The 26455-nt window shown below is 48.9% G+C and overlaps 2 protein-coding genes across 13 annotated transcripts in view; both read right to left on the bottom strand.

Moving 5' to 3' along the window:
- Nucleotides 1–3550, bottom strand: part of FARP2 (FERM, ARH/RhoGEF and pleckstrin domain protein 2) — a 107985-nt gene extending 104435 nt beyond the window's left edge. For all 6 annotated transcript variants that reach the window (XM_045482021.1, XM_045482018.1, XM_045482022.1 and 3 more), the window contains exon 1: nucleotides 3423–3550. The gene's annotated coding sequence lies outside the window, so the exon portion shown is untranslated. The remainder of the gene's footprint in view (nucleotides 1–3422) is intronic.
- A 1891-nt stretch (nucleotides 3551–5441) lies between these two features.
- The window catches only part of SEPTIN2 (septin 2), a 35617-nt gene continuing 14603 nt past the window's right edge, over nucleotides 5442–26455 (bottom strand). For 4 of the 7 annotated variants that reach the window (XM_045482014.1, XM_045482011.1, XM_045482013.1 and 1 more), the window contains 10 exons: nucleotides 21012–21134; nucleotides 20297–20420; nucleotides 18872–19006; nucleotides 18576–18693; nucleotides 14638–14739; nucleotides 14119–14264; nucleotides 12682–12765; nucleotides 11088–11145; nucleotides 9643–9745; nucleotides 5442–7503 (listed from right to left, as the gene is read on the bottom strand). In XM_045482014.1, coding sequence (XP_045337970.1) covers nucleotides 9644–9745; nucleotides 11088–11145; nucleotides 12682–12765; nucleotides 14119–14264; nucleotides 14638–14739; nucleotides 18576–18693; nucleotides 18872–19006; nucleotides 20297–20420; nucleotides 21012–21134 — 992 coding nt within the window. In that variant the 3' untranslated portion in view covers nucleotides 5442–7503; nucleotide 9643. The remainder of the gene's footprint in view (nucleotides 7504–9642; nucleotides 9746–11087; nucleotides 11146–12681; nucleotides 12766–14118; nucleotides 14265–14637; nucleotides 14740–18575; nucleotides 18694–18871; nucleotides 19007–20296; nucleotides 20421–21011; nucleotides 21135–26455) is intronic. The other 3 variants (XM_045482012.1, XM_045482015.1, XM_045482016.1) reach the window with 1 other exon arrangement.

Genomic DNA, 26455 nt, shown 5'->3' with positions numbered 1-26455 from the left:
GCTGAGGTCGGATGCTTAACTGACTGAGCCACCCAGGCGCCCCCAAATAAATACACTTTAAAAAAATAAGTAAATAAATTGTGGTATGATTATATTCCAGTTGACTGTAGATCACTTCACTAATTTACATTAAAAAAAATAAAATAAAAGACAGCTCTGTCAGTGGCCAGTACCACCTCTCCACAACAGTAACCAGGAGCAGAAAGTACAAGGTAAACCTAGGAATGGGGTGCTTGCCTGACTCAGAGAGGCTTCCTGGGAGAAGTCAGGGCAGGGGCCCTGCAGGGGTCAGGACAAAGAACAATGTGGGTAGGTGTGGGGTCCTGAGGATGCCCGCAAGGGGCTGGGCCCTGAGGGATCTTGTGGGCCTACCCAGAGGTCTGGATGTAATCTTAGGTCTCCTTCTGCTCTGCAGCTGGGAGAGTCATCACCGCATCCTACAACGTTACAGTACCTTTCTGTTTCTTTTCTTTTTTTTTTTTTTTTTTAATTTTTTTTTCAACGTTTATTTATTTTTTTGGGACAGAGAGAGACAGAGCATGAACAGGGGAGGGGCAGAGAGAGAGGGAGACACAGAATCGGAAACAGGCTCCAGGCTCTGAGCCATCAGCCCAGAGCCCGACGCGGGGCTCGAACTCACGGACCGCAAGATCGTGACCTGGCTGAAGTCGGACGCTTAACTGACTACGCCACCCAGGCGCCCCCCTTTCTGTTTCTTAAAAAGGCTATAAACTAAAACACCAGTTTGGCAGGATAGAAATAATCCCATGACCCTAAAGTAAAACTACATATATCCCTAACATCCCTTTCCATCCTGGTCCACGTCTTCACATATTTTTACAACAGTATAATTGCTACGTACCCATGGTTTCACCTTTTTAGTGAAGGCATGTTTTTGAACCGATTTCCATAAATCAAAGGTTCACATTTTGTCTGGAGAGAAGGTTCGCATTTTGTCAGGATTCCCAGAGCATGCTCACTAGCTGTGGAGAACTCCACCATCCTGACATGCAGGATTTGTGTACCAGGGTTGGTTTTCAGAACTGGGATTACAAAATGAAAATCTTTAGCACATACCGCTAACTGCTCTCCAAAAAGATCAAACCGATTTATAGAATCACCACCAAAGTAACCAATCCCAGGAACCCACAAGAGTGGGCTTTACCATATTAAGTTCTGTGTAATCCTCACTTCTTTGACTCCCTGTTGCCAAGGTAAAACCTGGAGTAGACAAATATACTATAGTCCAGTGACCCTGTGGACACCCAGATTTCAGACCACGACACAAGAGCCCTCAGATCAACACTCAACTTTACAGTGGGGTTTCCCTGAATGCCTACTGCCACTGCTGCGTGTAGGAGGCTTGCCACCCACTGAGTGAAAGGGGCAGCCGGTGAGCTGATGAGAAAGTGGGTGAAGGAAAAACAGGAACAAAACGGAACAGGTAAGCAGCAGTAAGTTACTGTCTGACTACAGAGGGGGTGCCAAGGTGACCAGAGGCCAGTGTGTGGACAGAAGGGATTACCCACGTGTCCATCTTTGCTTTGCCAATCGGTTCCTATCTTTCCCCCAACGCAGTATAACTGCTTCAATACTGCCTACTTCCCGGGGCGCCTGGGTGGCTCAGTGGTAAGGGTCCGACTTCGGCCCAGGTCATGATCTCACGGTTCACGGGTCCGAGCACGGTGTTGAGCTCTGCGCGGACAGCTCAGAGCCTGGAGCCTGCTTGGATTCTGTGTCTCCCTCTCTCTCTCTGCCCCACCTCCACTTGCTCCCTATGTCTCAAAATAATAAATAAAACATTGACAAAAAATTAAAAAAAATACTGCCTACCTCGCCCTACTATCTACTCAGATTATTCCTCCACCTGACAGTATAATGGCTAACGTCACTTAAGCGCTTGCTGTGTGTGTGCCAGACATCTCACACACGGCCCACGTATATACAGACACTTCGGTGTCACAACAACCACGTGGGGTAGCTAAGTTTTCACCCCCTTTTATCGATAAGGAGCAAAGACAAATGAATAGGTCACATGAACTTCCTCACATAAACTGGGGAATGACTTAGTGCAGAAGGACCCTGGAAACCTAGGAAAGGATGGTCATCATGTAAATGAGCCAGCAAACCTCCCCAGTTGAGGGAACTGCAGCAGCATCCAGTCCAAACGGCTCAGGGCACACTCGCAGGAGAGAATCTGCAATAAAGCTCGGAAGACGCATGGCCAGGGTGTGATCCTAAACCGGTCTCTCCACTTCCAGATGGGGCTGTGCGACCTGGCCACGTCTCCACCGCGGGGTTTGAGAGAACCAAGTACAATGACCAGCACGGAGCACTTCACGACTCTTCACACCAAATTCTCTTCGCGCACAGGGGCTCGCGCGAATCTCAACAAACAGCAGATGCGGGAAATTAAAATTACATTTGAGCTACGAGTCAAGTTACTCCATGCCTGCCTGTCTGCCTTAGTGTCTTCTACAGTCTCTCTGGCAGAGAGAAAATCCGAGTTGTCTGCTGGTACGTCGTCTACACACAACCAACACCCGAGCCCAATGCCACCAGATGGTTATCAAACGTTTCCACCGTGGTCCGACCAAAACCATCTCATGGAAACAAAACAAACGAAGAAAGAAAAACCACCCTTTAAAGATTTAGCCCTGGGTCTTAGATCTTCCCATCGGCTCTGTATAGGACGTACTGGCGTTATTTCCTTCAGCACATGATTAAATTTCTGTTCTTCGCAGCCATTCCTGACCAGCACACCAAAGGCCACTGGAGGCTGTGGACACCAGCACAAGTGGAAAAAGTGCTGGCGCGATACGCTGGGCCGTATCCCGGCCCCAATTTCCCTTTAGATGCCTTCCCAAGGCCTTGGGGAGCATTTCTAAACCTTAGTGGACTAAAAGCATGAACACCCAACACCTAGTTAACCACCTTTAGGATACCCTTTAAAGGCCAAGAAGGGTGTGGTCACAACCAGCATGAGCTTCCACCTGTGGCTCTGCGCGGGCCTCCACGCGAGACGCTCCCTGGGCCACGTCCAGGGCCTCCACGCAAGGCTCTCCCCAGGGTCCCTGGGTCCCCACGCGGGACCTTCCCCGGGTCTTTACGCAAACCTTCTCCGGCCCGCCCCCGGGCCCCCACGCGGGACCTCCGCGGCCCGCCCCCGGGCCTCCCGCGTCCAGGCCGCCAGCGGGCAGGCTCCGCACTCTCGGGGCCTCCTCGCGCGGGGCCCGCCGCCCTGGAAGGCCTCCCGAGCCCGGGCTTCACTCCGCAGGTGGACCGCCGTCCTGAGGCGGCTCCTGAGGCGCCGGGCCGCCGCGGGCCTCAGCGCCAGCTCGGCCTCGGCTCCCTGCCCTCGCCCGCGAAACCGCGGCCCCGCCCGCCCGCGGGCCCTTGTGCTCGCGGCCCTGCGTCCTCACCCGCCGGCCCGGCCCGCGCCGTCGTCCGTAGCGGACTCCAGGTCTCGGCAGCTCCGCCCGCTCGCGACCGCCGCGCCAGACTGCCAGCCAGCCGCCTCCACGGCGCACGCCCCGCCCCGCGCCGCGAGCCCCGCTGGGGCCCGCCCCCGCCTCCGCGGACGCGCCGTCGATTGGGCTGCGGCCCTTTGGGGCGGGGCCTCCACGGCCCGCGGCCTGGAAGTGCGGCACAGAGTTCTCATTGGTGAACGAACGGGGAGGAGGCGGAGCTAAATCGACAGGCGGAGTCGAATGCAAATCAGCGGAGATTCGCCTCGGAGGACGGTGCTCGGTCCTGGGGTGGGGGGGGGGGGCTCGGCTCGGCAGGCGGGCCTCAGCCTGGGGCGGGGCTCTGAACGCGGGGCTGGGGCCCGGCGGCTCGCCGGGTCTGGGGCGGTTCTGGGCGCGGCTCCTCTCCTCCCGGCTCCAGCCCAGCCCGCCCGCTTGTCCTACCCCCGGATGCATTCCTCCTGGGGCTACCCGGACCATGGCCTAAGGGCACTGACTGCTGAACAGTGACGTGCTGCGATGGGCAAGGGAAGGCGGCCCACGTCCTCTCAGCCTTGTGGTTCCCCCTTTAGCTTCGCGACTACCACTCGGGAATGGAAATGTGACAGTACGTCTTGGGTCTCCCAGGCCCGCGACCACTAGGTGCACACACCCCTTCTTCTAGGGGTTCAGTGAACTCCCACGCATCCTTCAAGCCCTACCCAACTTGCCCTCAGCGCCAGGTCCTGACACCCGCCCTCCTGGGGCAGACCAGGAGTGCCACCGGCTGCTGTCAAGGAGATAAAGGTAGGATCAACCTGGGTTCGTTCTCAAGGGGACCCCCCGCCCCCACAGTGTTTCACCTCCTGAGCTTCGCCAGACCCCTCAGGTTTCCTAGAGGTTCGAGGAACTGATGTTCCCCACAGGGCAGCCTCAGGGTCTGAGGCTCAGCAGAGCCCCAGCTTGGTAGGCCATCCAGACAGCTCTGTAGGAAGCGGCCCCTCCACCTCCTGGCCCCATGTCTCCCACCACTCCCTTGAGGCCTTTCCTCTAACTGGCCCCCAGCACCAAAATTGGAGTCCAGAGAACTGTCCTCACTGCCCCCAGGGTGGCACATGTCTCAGGACTGGCCGCAGGGCAAGTGGGGGCTGGGAACAGAGAGCCTGGTCCCAGGGACGGGTGACTCCCCGGAGGCTGCAGGGCCTCTACTAGCACCAAACAGGAGGGTACAGGCTGACCTGAGGGAAGGAGGTGGAGATGATGTATCTTCTACCCTGGGGTCTGTGCAGGTGGTTCAGGAAGCACTAAAGGTCCTTGGGTGGTCAGTGGTGGAGGCAGCAAAGAGCATCCAGCCACCCAGATCAGGCAAGCAGTTCAGGTTCGAAGTTTCCTCTGTAAGTGGCCGAGTGTTCCTTATCCGTCTCTTCTCAGAGATATTTAGAACAGAAATGATTTCCTAGATCTAGTCCAGGCACCACTGGACTCCTAATAGTGCTGACTTTTATTTTTTTTAACATTTATTTATTTTTGAGAGAGACAGAGAGAGAGAGAGAGAGAGAGAGAGAGAGAGAGAGACAGAGCACGAGTGGGGAAGGGGCAGAAAGAGAGGGAGACACAAGAATCTGAAGCAGGCTCCAGGCCTTGAACTCATGAACTCAGGCCTTGAACTGATGCGGGCCTTGAACTCATGAACCGTGAGATCATGACCTGAACTGAAGTTGGATGTTGAACCGACTGAGCCCCCCAGGCACCCCATAATAGTGCTGATTTTTAGCATACACTCACTATAGGTAGGTGAGCAGGTCACCCATAATTCCTCCCTTCCTAGTCTTTATGGCTCTTTCCCTCGGGCTGGGATCGCCAGTACAAAAGGTAGGTACTGATATTACTGGTGCAAATAATTCTTCCTGATTTTGTACACAGATGTTTTGTAGGGCTTTGAACCTTTCCCAGAAGACATTACACCTTCATAAAGAACCAAAAATAACTATTCACTTCATAGCCAAACAATAGTGCTTTATTGATAAAAGGTTAGTTTCAATGGATACAAAATTGCTATGTAAAATAACTTTTCAAAATACACTTCTATAGGTAAAGACTATCTCTTAGTAAAAGCAATTATCTATAGTGAAAGTATTTATTTAGAATTGGGCAGCACAACAAAAGGGGATTTAGAGGGGAGACAATGTAGGTCCACCTGCCCCCGCAGGAGCCTTATGGGATGGCAGCTGGCCCTAGTAGTCTTACTCAAGCAGACACAGGGCTTGCACTGACCACTTGCACATGTGCCCCCAGCTCCACCCTTTAAACAGCTTTTACTAGTGTAGTTCATGCCAAAATAACCCAAACAATTGGCCTTGCACGGACGCGCTCTTTAGAGCACTTTCCCCTGGTAAAAACTCGGTACAACGTGCCTAAACCTAACAGCTTGTGACTACTCACCATTAAGTGACAGTGAAAAGGCAAAGTTGTTGACAACACCCGATTATTTTCCATAATACACCTTTGGAGTGAATATATTTTGACCATGTCACCATATTGTGTCTGGCCAAAACAAAAACTCTTCTCCTACTCAGAGGAAGCGATTTCTGCATCTTAACCCCTGTTGTTACAGCAAAATGAAAACACTGAAGCTGCACCTGCCCCCTCCAGGTCTCCTTCCACCCTCTCTTTCTGGGAACTGCTTTCCCAATGTCAGTATAAATGTTGAAAACAGCATGCCGGGAGCATCGGCGCCCCTCGGAGCACATGACAGGGGGACACGCTAGGAGGGAATGGAAGGGCCAAGGCCGCAGAGCACAGAAAACGGACCTGACTGGTGGCATCTACCAGTCAGATCGTGGTGCACATCTGAAATGTCTTTCAGTCTTACTCGGTACATGGGGAAATTGGTATTACACAGAATGATGGAAATGACAGTGGCTGAAAATGGACAACAGTCTGCGCATTAAAAAAAAAAAATGACCTGCTATTTGGCTTTCAGAAAACCATTAAAAAAACTTCAAGGAAACAAAAGAAAAGCCAAATCAAGAAAACCTGGTAGGCACTGAGGCTTCATGGGGCCATGAGCCCCAGGGCCCAGGACAGGTCTGGGGGTTCAGAGGCCTATCCACCAGAGGACCCTGATTTCCACTGCTCAGGCAGATCTTACTTGCAGTTACAGAAAACACATTAAAGTGCAGTACAAAAATATAAAAAAGTTGGTTTCTAAATGTATCAACTTACTAATTTTCCTTAAAAAGTTAACTTTTTATGTTAGTTGAGTAAAAATCGTTTATTGGCTATGTGTGCGTTAAGAGTCATCACTGTAATATGAAAACTGGAGTTCATGGACACCTTCTGTCCACAGCAGAGTATAAACCAGTATCAGTGAAGAACACTACAAAACGTGGCTTGTGGCAGGTTCTCTGCAGAGCAGTTTAAAAAATGTAGCATCAGAATCCAGAGAATTCTTAAAATTTGCTCCTAATGGCCTGTTTTTAAAGGAGCTGAGTATGCACATATCACATTAGATAATTCTATTGTTTCAAGTGGTAGAAAGGTGAATGTGCACATGAATGAACAGTATCGAATTACAGCAGCAAAACTGGTTTTAGGTGTTGTAAATGCCCTACTGCAGGCCAGCTCATCTTTCCAGATCACTTGCTGGGTCTACGTTGCCACCACCCAGGAACACTGCTGGCTCGATCTGAATGTTCTAGAAATGAATCAAGAGTGCTCCTCAACCATTAGTCAGTTAGGCCAGCCAAACCAAAGAAATTCAATGTTAACTACACATTCTAACTGACCCCGGAAATCAGTTCCAACATTAGTGGTTAGTTAAGGTGGAAGAAAGATAAAAATGAAAGGTTCACCTCACAAAATATGAAGTATAACAGAGCAACAAAATTACAAATGTTAAAAGTACTTCATACAAAACATCAAAAGTTTAAAAAAAAAATTAAATTCTCAGGCACAGGTACTGTAAAACGTGGACGGGCACCCCTCCAATAATCTGTCGGAAACACGCAGCTGTATTACTCATGCGGAATGTTGTCTTCATCTTGCAATGTGTTTTCTGGAAAAACAAAACACAACATGTTTAGATGGAAGCAGTGCGATGCTCCTGCTAGGATCATCAACAACATTATTTTCTGTATCACAAAGGGCACAAATTGAGCAGAAGGCTGGCTCACGTGACCAGAGTTAACTAAATCAAAACAGCATTGATGAGGCTCTTGGGAACTTGGGAGTTACCACCAAACTGAAAAGTATACAAAAATATAAAGTGGCTGTATACACCTAAAGTAGAATTTTCCTGATTTCATAATTAAAGTTTTTAAAAGAAAAGCAGGAAAATCAGAGAAAATGAGCAAACATCGGTCACTCCCTCCTGCCTCAAATGAGCCCTCCCCATCAGAAGTCCTGTTTCCTGCTAATTCCCCAGCACTTCCCCATCAGGCACCAAACCTGCTCGCTCACGCAGAATCAGCCTCCCGAGCTTGGGCGGTGCTGACATCTCCCCAGTGAGAGGCGCACAGGCAAATCACTGGAAACCCTGGCACGCGATCGGTGACCACGGCAGTGCAGCGCAGACTCAGCACATGGCCTCGCGACTGCCGGGAGGTGTCGACAACCAACTCTGGGCTGCCGTTCAGCCCCAGGTGGGGATATGTGGACACTCCCGTTCCAGTAACCGGGGACACCAAACAGGTGTTTCTGTTTGCTTCACAACTGAAACCTTGCCCCACCAGCCGCAAGGGCCGGGCTTTGTTTTGGTGGCCAATGCTCCCAGGGTGAGCCTGCAGGGCCTCCTCTATCACGCGTGCGACTGCCACGGTGGACTCCCGACAGTGGGTAGACTCCTCCCAGCCTCCAGGTTCCTCGCTTTCTGTCTCATCAATCCTGCCCTATGTCAGTTAAGCTTCAGCTCACTTATGTCCCCACATCATCTCCCTCTTGTCATCAACACTCTCCTGCCTCTGCAATCAGGCCCCACCTGTAGTGGACTCTGTACCTGCGGCACCCCCAGACCTGCGCCAGAGCTAAGCATCTCTCTTCCACGGAGCCTCTGCCTGAAACCCACATAGCTGCTTCGTCCTCGGGCCTGTATTTGACTTAGCCTCTCCCTCCTTCCTCTGGGAGGTGATGACAGCAGTTCCACAGACACCTGTCCACAGAATACAGGGGAACATTTGCCCTTTCCTGGTCCTGGGTCCCTGCTGTCTGCAGATTCCCTTCAAACAGGGAGGCGGGCGCACACCGGGCTAGACATCTACGAGATTCACTGATTACCACGGGGCGGAGCAGGGCTGCGGTGGGATCAGCAGTCTGGATCAAGGAACCCCTGGCCTACCTGGTATATTCACCTTTTCACGTCACCTTTACCTTTGGTTTGCAAAAACTGTTTTAATAACACTTTGAAATTCTCTTCGAAGAGATGTTTTCAACTGCAATAAATTTCCAATTGTATGACTAGTGAAGGTTATTAAAAAAATTTTTTTTAACGTTTTATTTATTTTTGAGACTGAGTGTGAGTGGGGGAGGTGCAGAGAGAGAGAGGGAGACACAGTATGCAAAGCAGCTCCAGGCTCTCAGCTGTGTCAGTACAGAGCCCGACATGGAGCTTGGACCCATGAACTGTGAGATCATGACCTGAGCCGAAGCTGGATGCCCAACTGACTAAGCCACCCAGGGCCCCCTAGGAAAGCTTATTTTAAAATATTTAACTTAGGGGCGCCTGCGTGGCGCAGTCGGTTAAGCGTCCGACTTCAGCCAGGTCACGATCTCGCGGTCCGTGAGTTCGAGCCCCGCGTCGGGCTCTGGGCTGATGGCTCAGAGCCTGGAGCCTGTTTCCGATTCTGTGTCTTCCTCTCTCTCTGCCCCTCCCCCGTTCATGCTCTGTCTCTCGCTGTCCCAAAAATAAATAAACGTTGAAAAAAAATTAAAAAAAAAAAAAAATAATAAAATAAAATATTTAACTTATTTTCGTTAATCACGTTTATCAGCTCAGAAAATATGGAAAATCTTTTCTACATTGGCAGGGGAGAAGGTTCCATCTTTTAGAGGCCACACTGTCTCCTTTAAGGTCGGTAATAAAGTTAAAGACAGAGCTTCAACACGCAAAACGTTAGTGAGACTTAAGGAGGAGGTGCCTGCCATTACATTTAGGTTGAGGTGTCTGGAACCACACGTGTCTTCTAGGCTTCACTGTTACCTTACACGTGGTGCCCGTGGGCCCCACCATCGCCGTCCCCGCCCTGCAGCTGCAGCTGCATCTGCGCCTGCATCCTGGCGATCATCTCCTGCATGCGGCGGAGCTGTGGGCAAGGATGGGCAGACAGGTTATTGCTTCTCCAGGTCTGTTCTCCCTGGACATTCTTTAGAGGTGTTCTCGTGATTCCTAAAACTTCAACCTCCATGCTTTCCCAAAACATTATAGAGAATTTACAAAGAACTCCTACAGATCAGTAAAAGAACCAACAACTCAATAGAAAACCAAGCAAATGATAATATGCAATTCAAGCAAGAAACAGAAACGATCAATAAACACGAGAATTCAGTAAAGGCAACAGGAGATATTCTTTAACCTAGAGGGTGGGAAAGAGGCTGCCACTTCAGGGTGGGGAGCAGGACTGGGCTCTTCTGGAAGGCAGCAAGGCCCTAGCTGTTCCAGGGCTGAGTGGGCCTTCCCTGCCACCCTCATCAAATTTCATCATTACGGTCTCCACTGGTTTAGAAAGGCCTCCAGGCAAGCATTATAAAGTATCTACCTAAATTTTCTTCAGGTAACTTTGTAGTCATGTTTTTAACATTTAAGTATTTTAATCCATACTGAATTAATTTAGAGCCAAAGAAGTGAGTTTAATTTTTGTTTCGAAAAGGCTTGCCTGTTTGAGGGTTTCCTGGATATGCTTGAATTCACAGCCCTAACAGAATCCACCTTTACCACAGACACTTGTTTAAACTTCAGACCTATTTCCAGCTGTGAATGTCATCAGCCCGTCAAGCCTGTGCCCCACTCTGGATTTCCACGAGCAGTGGAGCCAGCCCTCCTGGGTTAGTCTCCCTGACCCTCCTGTGCTCAGTCTTCAGATCAAACATCACAACTATGTCAGCAAGCTTCCCCCAGAAGAATTTCGCAAACCCCACCATTCTGCTGGAATGGAGTTCAGTTTAGACAGCGCTGTGATCTGTGCGCTGAGCGTCCTACCTAAGGTGATGTGTCCATTTACACTTTGAAAATTGTTTTCGGTAGAGTTTTCTAGTTTCTTTTCTGTAGGAGTCCTACGTATTTCTTCTTAAGTTTTTGTTAATGGTTGTGAACGGCAGTCTCTTTCATTATATTTTTCAACTGGTTATTGTCCTGGTATAGGAAAGCTACTAAATTTTGAATATTACTAAATTATCAAATTTGCTAAGCCTTAGTAACTAAAGTCACTAAATTCGCACTATTCCCCAATTTTTCCCACTAAATTGCTACTGGAGATCAGACGGTAACACATGTAAAGCACTTATCTACAACACATACCGATGTACATGTAATAAAATAAATTAGTGACCTATGATGTATCCCTTAAGAGAGTAAGCAAAGAAAACTGTAATGATGTACGGATGCACGCTATAGGCCTTTAGACTTAACAGGAACCCTTTTCTACTTACCTCAGCTTCCTTCTCCAGCAGGATCTGGTCTTTATTCATGTCCTCATTGTCCACTTTTCTAAGAGTTGAACGAAATTACAATTTATCACATTGCAACTAATTTAGCTGGTTATTTCTGATGACAAATGTCCAAAGTAAAATTTCACTTTATGGTTTTTGAGAAATGTTATCTATCTAAAATTACCCACATGCATTATTTTTCTGATTAACGACATAAACAGATAAGAAGACAATGTTGGAAAAATGCACATTGTGAAATGGTAAATTCAAGAAACTTTCCTAACTCCAAGCGGGGCTGGGACACTCTGGTCTTTACTTACTCAAGGAATATGAGGCATTATCAGGAGAATACTCTTTTTTAAGGTAAGCTCTTTACGGACATAGACCATAACAAGTTCACTTAAAAAAGGGAGGGAGCAGGGCCTGAGCACACACACAGAAGATGCTGGTGAGGGAGGCCCTCTGAGCGATGAAGACATAGCTCTTCGTGAACTCACGCCTGGCTCACTCACAGTGGGATGTTCTTGTGGCTTCTAAAACCCGTCTTAATGTCTGGTCCCCAGACAAATAACATGGTAAAGCAGACCTTAACATATACCCTGTGTACACACACAAACCCACCAGATGTCAAGAATGTGAGTACTTTAAAATAAACTACAACACGGCAGTCTCCCCCTTATCTGCGGTTTCAGTGGACCGTGGTCAGCTGTCATCCGAAGGCAGGCGACCCTCTCCAGCGTCAGGTCAGCAGCGGCCCAGGGCTCCGACACACCGTCCAGGTATTCCCCCCACCTCACCTCATCCATCACATGGGCATCCTAGCATCTCACAGCATCACAAGGGGCGTGGTGAGAGCAGGGCAGGAAGCTCGTTCGTGTACTCTGATTGGAGTACGTGGCTGTAACTGTGGCACCGTATTACTGTTGTTGTTACTCCCTCACTGCATCCGATTTATAGATTAAACTTTATCGCAGACACGTACATACAGGAAACAGGTGCATGGGTAGAATATTTGGCACCATCCGCGGCCAGGCATCTGCTGGGGGCACTGGAACGTGCTCCTGTGGCTCAGGTATGTGGGAGCAACTACTGTACAGAAAACTCTTTTTGTAAGTGATGAAGGTCACTACCTTGATAGCTAAACTGGGCAGAGATGTGATGTGACCAGACACAAATCAGGTCACAACACACAGACCTTGAGTAAAAACCCACTACGATGGTGCAACAGGAAAGGTGAGGGCAGCCGCCTGTGTCACTGAGGAGCCGGGCTGCTGCTCACCCCACCTGGGGAGCTGTGCTTCGTAACATCACGTGAAGTCTGTCCTCACTGACAGAGTGATGTTCTTGAGACCAGTCGCTGGCCTTTCCACCTAAAGCTGTTCTTTGCATGCAGCTGATTAAAGCTACCTTGGACAGATTAAACAAAGCACGACACAGTGACATGAGCAACAGGTACCTGGAAAGAGCTTCTGAGCAGGAAACCAAATCATGTTGCTTAGAGTCAGGAAGACAGAGTAGGACAGGTGGAAGGGGGGCCAGTGGGACTCTGTGACGCAGTATGGGCAGAAGGACAGTATAAATTGGGGGTAACAACCTGCCACCTCTTTTGAGCCTCTCGGAACGGAAGTTTTCATAATGCAGGTCCTGGGTCACCTCCTGGAGATCCTGCATGTGGGTGCTGGAGGAGAAAAGGGCACAGCAAGGCCGGCTGAGTGCGGAAACATCTGCACGGAGAAACTAAAACCCCGCTTGCTACTTCTAAGTCGTACATGAAGTTGCTGGAGCTTTGGATACAAGAAGGAAGCTACAGAGGCCTCTCTCTCCTCCCTACCACGAGCAAGGGCGCACAAGCACACAGCACAGGGTCAGGTACAGAGGCCCTTCCGTGGGATGCCTCCCCCAGGCACTGCCCACCTCTGCATGAGACTGTCACCGGTGCACAGAGGCAGAGAATTTAGCAGACCCTTTTAGGTAAACAATGTCTGAAACACAACGTACTTTTTGTTTTCTCTCTTTCGACTATTCCTGACTTCTCAAGCTTAAAGAGTTGGTCAGTGTAAGCTATCAGCAAGACCATAAAACAAAGTATTAATATTTTGGAAAAACTAGAGATAGCACTTTGCATCTTCTAATCATCTCACAAAACACTCATCATTTTTTTGGCTCGGCTCTTTCAAATACATAAACTGCCAGGAATGAGTGACAATGAGGCATTCTTGTCTGCTGCTTAGAGTCTAGAGAAGGGGACCAGTGACAGCAGAGGGTGGCGGGCTCTCTGTCACTCTAAGAAGCACGCAGGAAGCTGCCAGCAAACAGCAGCATGACCACAAGGACCCATCCTGAGTGACCTAAATGATGCCTGAGAAAGCTTGTGGCGTCGTTCTAATTCTAGTTTTGGTGCTTTTTCTGTTTATTAGAAATTGCTCAACCAAGACACGCGTCGATGAGCACGTACCTCAATTTTCAGTTACTCAAAATGTACCTCATCTGTTCTCTGAATTCTTCTAATTAAAGAGATTCTAGATTTTAGGAACACTCTTCCTTTCAGCCTGATTCAAGAGCAATAGCATGTGCATGTATGTCACTAAATGCGAACTCTACTTCTCAGAGGGAAAACGTGTGCTGCTGTAGCCAGGCCTGTGGGAGGTGCTGAGTGCACTGAGGACCCTCCCGGTGGCCCCAGGGCGGGAAGGGAGGCTGCCTGCCATCCTGCAGCGCCTGAGCCTTTGTGCCCAGAGCAGGTGTTGGGGCATGGCCAGGCCGCAGTTTAGGACCAGTTTGCTTTCAGCGTCAAGAGAGCTGGCTGAGGAGAAAGGAGAGGGTGCTAAGCCACAGGCCTCGAGCGGGAGAGGTTGGTTCTGTAGAACCACAGAGAGCTCCCGGTGAGGGCCTTCCATAACAGGTGCAGTGGCCCCACCACCTAATACCTGTGGCGCCGGCAGCCGTCTGCGAGGCCACACGCACACCCTGTGGTCAAAAAGCTCTGCTTCCTGCTATAGGCACTGCCAACGGGAACGCACGGGTGTCTTACATGAGCATCGTCCGCAGCTTCAGAAAGTCATTGTGCTCCGGGTTCTCCACCTCCACAACGCCCCACGGGTAGAGACGGCCTCTGACCTTCTTGCCCTTGGCTTCAATCAACTGATTGGACCCGACCACGGAGAATGGGATACTGGCCTAGAGAGAGACACATGAGGTAGACCGGGGCCCCACCGGGAAGCCCAATTCTCGCCGTGAGCACACGAACACGGGCACAGACGGACCACACTGCGGCTTACTGCAAGATCTCCTCGGAGCGCTAATGGTGTAGGACAGCTTACTCAGAAGGACAGGTGTTTTCCACACGGGACAAATTAGATGGAAACATATTAAACCCGCAATAAGATTTCTAAACCTCAGGTGGCAGCTGTATTAAAATATATTTAAAGCAAAACACTATGAATCTCTCAAAGGTCAGCCATCCTGGATATGGCCCTTTGCCAACTCCTTCCAGGGTGCTCATGACAGAGCAGGAGTGACTCGTGTTGGGCACCTGGAGAGGCGTTCTTACCTTCAGAAGTCTAGTCTGCTCTTTAAAATCCTCATCTTCATCGGATTCTGCATCGGGTAAGTGATAGATTTTGATATTATGTTCCTCAATTTCATCCAGAATCTGGCAAAATGACAAAGACAGGAGCAATTTTACCAAACAACTCATATTAAAGACAGGGGTGCCTGGGGCACCTGGGGGGCTTAGTTGGTTAAGTGTGGATTTCAGCTCAGGTTATGATCCTGGTTCGTGGGACTGAGCCCCACATTGGGCTCTGTGCTGACAGCACGGAACCCGCTTGAGAGTCTCTCTCCCACTCTTGCCCTTCCCCTGCTCATGTTCTCTCCTCTCTCTCAAAAAAACCAACCAACCAACCAAACCAAATAAACCCCCCAACCCCCCCCCCCAATAAACAGAACTATCCAAATGCCAACACAGAATCAAGCTGATCACTGACTGCCAAGTGATCTCCTGTTAAGAAAGGCCTCGTGCTTGCATGTTGAGGGGACCCCCTCTGCCCAGGGATGACAATAACAGCGTGCCGCTGCTTTCAGGGCACAGAGCAGCAGGCAATCACTCCAGCACGGCAGCTAACAGGAAACACACTACAACCAGCTTCAGGAATGACCCGTACCCAGGGAGTGGCACACCCAGACGCCGCAGGCCCCAGAAGAGCCACAAGCATTGCCTGAGGAGTCCACAGGTGTGAGGGCTGGAGGGAGGGAGGGGCCTCTAGGGACCACGAAACCCAGGGTGGCCAGGAAGTCAGCTTCCAGGTTGGGGAAGACAGAAGAATAACTGGAGTTACCAAGCGGAGAGTTCCCTGGAAGCCAAGCTGGGTTCTGGGTTTTGTTCAAGAGGCAAAAAGTGGCAGCCAGAGAACCACACACTCAAACCAACTGAGCAAGCGGGAGAGTGGCCCAGAGGGCACGAAAACCTGGGCTGGAGATGAAGGAAGCAGCTGTGCACCCGCTGGCCAGCCCGCGCCCAGCCCCCGAGCGCCTTCTGTGCAGGGAGCGCCAGCAGCTACGGGCAGGCTGGAGCTTCGCCTCCGCCGAGTGGGCAGAAATATCCCTGCTTTGAACCCTGCTCTGGCGTTGGTGGTTCTTAACGGGAACTCTGGGGCCTTTACGATTAAAGGATCAAAGATCGTGGGACTTAACGCGTTGTCCACACTAATTCAGGACTCGCAAAGAGGTCTTTCTCCCTCCTCCCAACATCCTTCCCCTTCCAACTGGACCATCTGTGCTTTCAGAGCCCTCCCTCCTAGAGGAAGCAGAGGAACCACCTCACTGGTGGGAGAAGCCCAGCAGTGAGCAAGAACCTCCTCCATCTGTTCCTCTTTCCTGCCCATCATCCATCCCTGCTGCCCCATCAGGACAAGGCTTACGAGACAAGGACGAGAACCGAGTTGACAAAATGCAGTAAATGGGCGATTTCCAACCGGAAAAGAGGAAGAAAGTGATGAATCAAAGGCAGTCACACATTTCCCTGTCTGGGCAGCCACACCAAAGATGGGGGTGCAGGTGGAGCCAGGGAAGCTGGGTAACCAGCTCAGGACCGGGATGGCAGGGGGGTGGGGTGGGGGTGGGGGGTGGCGCGGCTATCTCCTGTTTACACACACAGTTCATGTGACAAAGATTCTCTGAAAGGAAAAGCAGAAGCCACAGGAGATGACACGATCTAAACAATACTAAGCAATGCTGACATTCGTGGCTTGGAAGATAGGTGGTAAAGCAGGCAGAAAGAGCCAGTCTCCCGAGAGCGCGGCCAACCCACTGGGGAGGCCCAAGGCTGGTGGAGGGTCTGCAGCCAGACCCTAGACAGGAGACCTGCTGTTGGATGGAAGTGGTGCCAGTTAGAGACGAAGGAAGGGTAGGACTAAAGCAGATCTGCCAGAGGCTCTTTTAGATGAGGGAGCAGGAGTACAGCAGGAGGCACAGGGAAGAAACCAGATAAAGAGAAGGGATTACAAAGGCCCAAGATGAAAGAGAAAAGAGCAGAAAAGGATTTCAATTCATTTCAGACTTGGAAATCAAGCCCTAAGAGTTCTGGGCCCAGGATTAGAGATGGGTGTACAAAACATTCTAACCCTGGCCCTGGTTCCCCCACCTCTCTGAAATCCAATGTAACATGCCTATTATAAAAGGTGGCGTTTCCTTAAGTGGGCATTACTAAAACACATACTGTCAAGCAAAAGCATGCCTAAGCTTTCAGGGGCTCTTCCAAAGGCCTGGATATTTCCTAAAAGGCTGGAGGCACTGAGACAACAAAGGAAAAGGCTGACATAGTCCATACAATTGAAGAATTCTGCCATGACAGAAGACATCAAGAAAAATGTGAAAACACAAAAATCAGACTAGGTCCAAAAACACAAGAATATCCGTTAATTAATAAAAAGGCAATAAAAACGCAACACAGACTCTAAAAACCTCAGAGAGCACACTAACAGGCATCAGGCACCAGGATACATACTCACTCGCATCAGCGACCAGACACTTGTGGAAAACACTCGCGGAAACTAGACACTGCTTCCCATTTCTCAGATGGGAGACACTTTAGAAAACCTGGTGCCGGATCTAGGACAGTTCTGGCAGGGGTGGAGCATGCGCACATGCTGCTTTGAGAATGTGAGTCGTTACACGTTGGTTTTGAGGGAAATTCAGCTATCTTTTGTAACTTTAAAAGCCAATCGATTTCCTTTCCAAGAATGTATCTGACTTCTACAATTGTCAGAAAACAGACAGGTGCCTACAATGTGCCAGGTACTGTTCTAAACTTTTGGAACACACAAGTGAGCTAAGCAAAGATCCCTGACGCCGGGAATAGAGGGGTGGGGGTGGGAAGCCAAGAAACACACTGAAGAGAGAGTTTGTGCCGGGAATGCTCCTGAGTGTGTGTGTGTGTGTGTGTGTGTGTGTGTGTGTGTGTGTGCGCGCGCGCGTTGCTCTAAGCTGAGTAAGGATGCGGGGGAGTGTTTTCTGTGTGTGCTGGGTATTCTTAGAAAGTGAAAACGGCAGAATAATATGTACGCGATGATCCCATTCTGTAAAAACAAAAACATAGGTAAACTATGTTCTGGAAAAATAGGTATGTCACTGTAAACAACAACTGCTTTTATAGATAATTCAGAGAACTTTTATTTATAGAATTTAGCATATGAACTTGGACTTTCTTTCAGCAATTAAAACTTTTTTTAATGTGTATTTTTCAGAGAGAGAGAGAGAGAGAGAGAGAGAGAGAGAGAGAGAGAGACGGAGCACAAGGTGGGAGGGGCAGAGAGAGAGGGAGACGGAATCTGAAGCAGGCTGCAGGCTCAGAGCCGTCAGCACAGGGCCCGTCTTGGGGCTCGAACCCACGAACAGTGAGATCATGACCTGAGCTAAAGTTGGAGGCTTAACCAAGCCACCCGGGCGCTTGTAAACTTGGACTTTCTTAATGAGCATTTGAATAAAAAGACAAGTAATTAAAAAATATATACGAAAGAATCAACAAAGACACACCAGAGACCAATGACCGGCATAGGGCTGCTGGGCGGTGAGAGTCACACAGGCTGGAAGATGGACAAGTGCAAGGCAACCTCTAAATGGCCAAAACACAAGCCCTTGAAACGTTTATGGTACCAAATGATTACAACTGAAATACATTCCTAAATGAATTGGCTGCAATAAAATGTTTAGATAAAATAACAAAACTTCACAGAGATGATCACACTTCCATACTCATTCCACTCTCGTAACACATGGCGTCCCTTCTACTCACGGACAGTATTTTCATCTAAGGTGAATTACAAAGAATAAGAACTTGACATCTTTGTCAAAATACTAAAAATCTGCAACTGTTAGGTGTTTTTCAAAAAACCACCAGCCTCCCTACCTGCTCCCCCACATCTCAGGACACCCCTCCACTCTCTTTCCGAGGCACCTGGCCTTCAGCTACCCTGAGTAAAATACACTCACCCTTTTCTTCAAGCGCTCCCGCTCCTTCAGTGTGAGGGTGTCGGCTTTGGCAATGACAGGCACAATGTTCACCTTGTTGTGTATCGCCTTCATAAATGCAACATCTAAGGGCTTCAGTCTGCGAGGAGTGAGACAGTGCCACGAATTTAGGGGAAGAGCAGGGAGATCACACATTTTTGTCTCTCAAAATTATCTCAATTCTTGTATTAAAATGTGCAATTGGGGGCAACGATCAGCCCACAGAGTAAAGACGAGACTCTAGCACACTTGGCTTCTGCGGCCAGTGGCCCACATACCCGTGGCCGAAAGGGGAGATGAAGTAAAAGCAGCAGTGCACCCTGTTGTCAACGATGTGCCGCCTGTTCAAGCCGCTCTCGTCATGCAGGTACCGTTCGAACTGCTCATCAATGTACGCGATGATGGTCTTAAAACTGTGAGAAACACAAATACTGACTATCGGATTCCAAAGGCAGGCAGTCCCAAACTTCAAAGACGCAGGCTTTTTCTGTCCCCTGCCTCCACACCAAATACAATGTGACAATCACTTATAAGATGGGGATGGAAAACTCACTCCTATGTTTGGCAAGATGGATGTTTTTGGAAAGTGTGCCAAGCATAATCTCCCCCAACCACAGGGGGCTTAAAGGCCCAAAGGGAGGAAGTAAAAGCACCCGAGGTGGGTGCCTGGGTGGCTCAGTTAAGCATCTGGTTGTTTTCTTTTTAATGTTTATTTTGAGACAGAGAGAAAGCACACATGCACACCCCAATGGGAGGTGGGGAGTGGCAAAGAGAGGAGAGAGAGAATCCCAAGCAGGCTCCATTGGGAGTCTGGCCCGAGCCGAAATCAAGAACTGGACATCTAACAGACTGAACTACCTAGGCACCTCAAGAGTCCAACTCCTGATCTTGGCTCAGGTCATGACCTCACAGTTCATGAGACTGAACCCCGTGTCGGGCTCTGTGCTGACATCGAGGAGCCTGCTTGGGATTCTCGCTCTCCCTTTCCCTCTGCCCCTCCCCTACCGGCGTGCATGTATGCGCACCCTCTCAATAAACATTTAAAACAAACACACAAAGTGAATGAAAGCACCTGAGGTGACTGAGTGGACAGAGGGCCGCCAGCTCTCGCAAGGACTGTTAACTGTGCAGAGGGCAGAGGGGCAGCAGCAGAACACACGGTGGGGACAGGCGTGTGAAAGTGTGAACCAAAGAGCAGGGAGAGAAGGGAGCGACTCCCAAAGAAAGGAGACGGGAGACCCTTCCCCTTCCTTCCCTTCCCTCATCAGACGCTGGCAAGTCGATGCTGTCCATTGATGACGTAAGAAATTGCAGTTTCTACCATGAACGTGGTGCTCTCTGCGCAGCGCAGGGACAGACTGCTCTTCTGCTTGTAGCTTTCCTTAGTTTTGCTCATGTCGTCAAGGACCGAGTCTCTAAGGGAAAGGGCTAGACCACAATCTTCCCCACTGGCCAGGGTTGATTCAGATCAAGGGGTTTCGTTTACACTAGCATTTGATGGATGGTTGGCTCTTCCAGAAAAATACTCCTTCTCTCTGAAATTCCTCACTTCAAATGTTATAATCGGCACACTTGTAAACTGTTTCACTGTATTATCGTACACAGCTACCTCAAGCCTAGTCATCACTCATTAACGCTATGAAACCTGAATACGTTAGAGTAACCGTAGCACTTCCAGGACCCCGTGTCCCCGAGGAGTGTACCAATCCCTGCAGTTGATGGCGTCCCCGTAGCCAGGTGTGTCCACCACTGTCAGGCGCAGCTTGACCCCTCGCTCTTCAATCTCCACGGTCGAAGCCTCGATCTGGACAGTTCTTTCAATTTTCTCTAAAAAAAGAAACAAACTTAATGAGAGGATGTACCTAAAAACCGACCCAGTTCACAAGAGGAGAAACGACCTGTTACCTTCTTATTAAGATACAAACGAACCTCACTACCTCTCCTAGAGGAAGGTTTTCCGAGCTAACACAAGAACTGTGTAAAAATAACCCCCAAGTTGGCAAGGGAGATCTGGAAGTGAAGACGAAACGGCAGCTCGGAACAGTTAAAATGCCAACACTGAAAATTATGACCTTTGCTCACACAGCAGGCACAGGCAGATGCCTACACCCGTGGCAGTCAGCCACTTACAGAACTCTCACATGAGGAAACACCATCCCCCAGCCCTCCCGTCAAACACAGAATACAGGCAGAAACTATTCCTTCTGCTTTACCATAAAGGAAAACTAGCTCGGAGACGATGGACCCGTGGACAAATGCCGAGTCTGCAACCGAGACTCAAGGGCTGCAGGTCAGCACCTTTCCCGACCGAAAGAACGCCTGTCCTTGTGTTTCAAGCTGAGGCAAAAACACCAATTATGTGCTCTCAGCAGCTCTCGTGTAGCACGACACTTAACAGTCCTGCGGGGGCTTCTGTACCTGCGGCTCCAGGTATGATTCTTTCTGGGTAGAGATCGGTCAGGAACAGGCTGTTTATGAGGGTCGATTTTCCTAGACCCGATTCACCTTTAGATGAAAATGAAAACATTGTCATGACTTGACCTGTAAGACACGGTTCATCTCCTGAGTTTATGTGCAGGTTGGCACTAGGTTAAGCCCTCACAAACCCCATTCTCTGCACTCCATATGACCACTACCAATTTGGTACGACTCTCCCCACTTCATTGATGGGGAAATGGGTGCTCGAAGGTTACTAAGTAGCGTTTGCTCAGAGAGCTGTCCAGAGCAGGGCCTTGATTGGAATCAAGGTCTCTGAGTCTCCAGAATTCCCACATGGTGAGATCAGAAACATACCCTTAGTTCTTCACAAATGTATACGATGGACTTTTAGAGGTGGGTCTTTATTTTTTGATAAATAGAATGCAAAGGTTTTCAGTTATGAGTTTTGGTAATTATTAAAGTTCCCAATTTTCAGGAAACTGATCTACCAATGTCAAGTGCACTATGGCTCGCCAAGCTGTGGGAACCTGAACCAGAACACACGCCCAAGGCTGCGTCGCAGTCTGCATTTCTTCCTCCTGTCGCCAAGGCAGGGGCAGGCCACCTCCTCCCTTTCCTGCTTTACATACATTCCGTGCCCCAACACTGGCCCGGCAGCTGCCTCAGGTCAGACAGTCTGCCCACGCAACACTGTTGAGTGTGACATGACCAATTAAGAGAAACACATACTCATTCGAATATATAATGAGTTAATAATGCTCTTCAACTACTGTAATACCTGAATTCTGAACACTCTTGAGGTAAGTAACGTTTGTATTCTGAGCATCTGCAACTTAACTTCAAGGGTGCAAAACACCACAAATTAAATATCTTTTAGAAATGTTTATTTATTTTTTTTTTTTGAGAGAAGGAGAGTGCGAGCAGGGAAGGGTCATTCATAGAGAGAGGGAGAGAGAATCCCAAACAGGCTCTGTGCTATTTGCACAGAGCCCAACATGGGGCTCGATCTGATCATCTGTGAGATCATGACCTGAACCAAAATCGAGTCAGAGCTTAACCTACTGAGCTACCCAGGCGTTCCCCACCCCCCCCCACCCCCCCACCAAATGAAATATTACATCTTAAGGAAGCATGCACAGATGCCATCATTTCACTGTAGCTGTTATCAGCTAAGGCTACATTCCGCATGGAGAAGTGCTTCTGAACTCGGTGCCTGACTATCTCCTGGGCATCTTGGTCTGAACCTCCCTCTGCTAAGTCCTGCGCAGCACGTGGAAGGAGCACACATCTGTTTTGAAAATTATTTCCGGTAAAATGAAGTACAAGAGTAAATTTGAAATGAGTAGACATATAAAATTAGGACTGCACTTTAATTGGATGGAGATTTTCATACGTGGAAAGGACCACCAAGAGGACAAAACCAGAATTACACGCTGAACATGTCCAAATAAAAGAGCATAAAAATATGCCACCAAATTATCCTTTTAACAAACTGCCCAGCAGTTTACGTCTTTATCACAAAACGAAGAGATCTTGCCAGTAAGCGAGTGCTCAGTCTTTTTGTGTGCCTGGCACAGCTCCATGTGCTGGACAGCTAAATTCCTGCTCCCGTGCAGACTGGCAGTCCAGTGGGGGAGACAACAAACGAGCAAGGTTACTTTGCCACCAATGAAGTGGTGACAGCTGTGGGTAATGAAGCTGAAAGGGAATGGGGCTCAGAAGACATCTCAGCAGAGGTGTCTGAGTAGAGACACCTTCTTTAAAAGAAAAAAAAAAAAAGCAGTTGCAACATTCCAATGTCTGATTCTGAATTACAAATCTTCACTTTAAGGGTGGAAGCATCTTCCCTTGGAATGGCTTTCAGGCAGCACCTACAATTAACTCATAAACTCAGAACATGATGCTGCTGTTGGGCCGAATCTCTGGGAGTGACTAGCTTTGTGATTTCTCGTTCACCAGTATCTCTGTCCCAGAGGCGTTTCTCAGGCGCCTATACACGGGAGACACAAGAGCTCAAGAGGCCCTGGAGTGTGTATCTCACAGCATAAAATGCACGGGGCTGAGCAACCCTATGTAGTTGTCCTGCACCAGTGATGACAGCAGAAGCTGACTGGGATGGGAGGTACTCGGGGTTTACAAAACGGCTTATGTTCTCACCAATCGAGATACACAGCACCAGGCACAAGGGGGCGCCGCCACATGAAGAATATGCACAGGAGGAAAGGGAGCTTGGGTTTACAGCATCCTGAAATCCCATCAGGCTCAGGGTCCCAGAGATCCCAGAAGCTTCCAATTAAAACCTAGGCGAACCCTCCCATCCCCCCACAAAACTTAGGCCAAGCCAGGAATGCTAGGAAACAAAAAGCTCCTAACCTGGGTGGAGGGTGTCCTCCTCACATTTACTTTTCAATTTTAACCAACACAAGAAAGCACTTGCTTTCTCAAACACCCTGCAGCCAGGGCCACCTGGGAGGGCCCCGAAGGGCAGCACTCTAAGTGATCCCTTTTTTGCCCAGAGCCAAGCCATTTCACGGGGTAAGGATGCGCAAGCAGGCCCGGCTCAGAGTGGCCAAGGTCCCAGGTGCATGTGCCCCCATGAGCGAGTCCACCAGGACACAAGTGTGCATTTTCAGGACGTGTGAACCTACAAGGATTCGTTCTCTTAGCTTAGTTCTGAAGTCTTCGGAAGTGTTCATTCTGTAACCCTCTTGTGAATTTGGTCACACTATCCATTCTTCGGACTTTCTACCAGGTAATATATATATTTGACAATAGGCTTTCTATTTTTAATTTTGCTTTTCTTGGGAACAGACCCACCACCCCCAATACTCGTGGGGAGGCTGGAAACTTGATATAAACTATCACCAACTATCACCATTTGGCCAGACTTCAGCAGCACAGGCACCACGTTCCCTCACGAGCAACCTGCCACTGGGCTTTGATCTGTGATGTCTTTAAAGAACTTATATGTGATTTTTAAGTTTCTTCCAGATTGCTGCCCAAACATTTGTAGTTTTTCACTTGTATATATGATCTTTTTATGAAATTTCTTATTCCCTTAGATGTTATCTGCAATTCTGAAAACACCTTTTTCAATAGCGTCTGACTTACAAGGTGGGTGCGCTGGCCTTTTCCTGATAGAGGTTCTCCCTCTACCCGAAAGTGGACTGTTCCTAAGCCCAAGTGGTAGAAAGCAAAAAAGCATTATACCACTCACTTAGATGGAAACATTTTTTGACACTCCTAGCTTAAAAAAAAAAAAAAATCACCTCTCAGCCTTTCTGATACCTTAGAACACATCATAACAGGTGCACAAAATCAGTCGAGATAAAGTCCAGATGCTCTCAGACAGCTCTGGCAGCTGGACACGGAAACGCTTCACGAGGAGGCTCTGCGGGCGTGCTGCCTCTGCAACGGCTTGCTGCAAAACCGATGCTGAGCTCTTGCTGGTCTTTTATTATTGAAAACAGGCACTACTACAGGCCTTTCATAAAAGCCGCATGCCAGGAACTTTCAGAAAGCAGGGGATACCTGTGTATCATTTTTCTTGTGCTTCTAACAGGTACAATTTAAAAGTTGAGAGTTCTCGTGGTTAAGTTTCTAGGTGTTATTCACTACCCGTCTCACCTTTAATTCCCTAACTACTTGCTTTATTTGAAACCCACTTTACTGAGGTGTAACTCACATACACCTCAGTTCAACAGTTAAGTGCACTCATTTGAACTGTACTGACGGATTAGTCTGACCAAGTACACACTCAGATAAATAAACTCAAGATAGAAAGGATCTCCATACCATGAGCTCCTTTGCCTAAGTCAGAGTCAGCTCTACCCCTCTCGTGTCATTATACGCATACACCAATCTGCTTTCTGTCTCTACAGACTGGTTTTGATTATTCTAGAACTTCACAAACATGGGATCATACAACACGCCTTCTTTTATCTGGCTATTTTGGCTCAGCACAATTAGCTCTGGAGGTTCATCCACGTCACGTCATCCATCAGCAGTCCGTTTCCTTTTCTCATGTGGACACATCATGACATGTTGATCACCCTCTTGCTGGGTACACCTGTGTTACATCCAGTTTGGGCCACTGCAGGGAGAGCAGCTGTGAACATCCAGGCGCAGGCTCTGTGGTCATGCTATCATTTCTCCTGTGTATCTGCCTAAGAGCGGACGGTCTAGTTACACAGGGAGTAACAGCTAAGAAAGCACCGAAATGTTTCCAAAGTGGTTGTTATCACTTTACACTGTCACTAGCTACTAGGAGAGGTGCGTCTGTCCACATCCTCACCAACACTTGGACTACTGGACTTTTTGCAAATTTCAGCCATTCCAGTGAGTGTGTGGTGGGATCCCGTGGGTCCTGGCCATTCAGGATCTCCTATGAAATGTCTGTCCCAATCTCGTGGCCCTTTCTGTAACTGGGTAGCCTATCTTCTTTCTGAGCTGTTCGGGTTTATGTTCCGGATAGGAGTCCTATGTTGCACGTGGTGCTGTGAACGCTTTCTCAAGTTTATGACCTTCTCTTGTTGTTTTCTGAAGAGAATTTTTAACGAAGTGCAACTTTTCATTTATTTTGTGATTAGTGTTATTCACGTCCTAAGCAATCTGCTTACTCCAAGTCATGAAAATTTTCTTGCCCGTTTTCTTCTAGACTTCTTACAGCTTTACAGTTAAGCCAACAACCCACTTGGAGTTAAGTGTGTTGTACGGCGTGAAGGAAGGTTCACGTTCACTGCCCACCACACGACCATGCACTTGGTACAACGCTGTTTGTAAATGGCTAACCTCTCCCCCTCTGTGTCACCTTGGCATCCTTGTCATGAATCAGTTGATCATGTGTACACGGGTCTTCGGGCTGGTATTTTCAGTTGATCTGGAATTCCACCCTCACCACGCTGTCATGGTTCCTGTTGGGAAGGCTTGAAATCAGATAGTACAGGCCCTCTAAATGGTTCTGGCTGTTCTAGGCCCTCTGCACTTACATTCACACTTTAGAACCAGATTGTTCATTTCTATTTTAAAAAGCCTGGTGTGACTCTGGCAATGTGCTGACTCGATGGGTCACTCTAGGGACAGAGTCACGGGCACGGTGTGCACGGTCACGGACACACCCAGAGCACTGGCAGGTCTCACAGCTTGTCTTTCTCTCAGCAGTGCTGCCATGGTGTCAGTGAAGGTCCTGCACCCATTCCGCTAAGTTAGCTTAAGCATGGTGCATTTCTTATATTACTATGGATGGTACTGTCTCTTAAAACGTTTCTTGTTGGGGTGCCTGGGTGGCTCAGTTGGTTAAGCGTCCGACTTCGGCTCAGGTCATGATCTCACGGTTCATGGGTTTGAGCCCCGTGTCGGACTCTGTGCTGACAGCTCAGAGCCTGGAGCCTGTTTCAGATTCTGTGTCTCCCTCTCTCTCTGCC

This window comes from Leopardus geoffroyi, chromosome C1, assembly GCF_018350155.1.
Source record: "Leopardus geoffroyi isolate Oge1 chromosome C1, O.geoffroyi_Oge1_pat1.0, whole genome shotgun sequence".
Taxonomy (NCBI): Eukaryota; Metazoa; Chordata; class Mammalia; order Carnivora; family Felidae; genus Leopardus; species Leopardus geoffroyi.
This window is presented reverse-complemented; position numbering and strand designations above follow the sequence as displayed.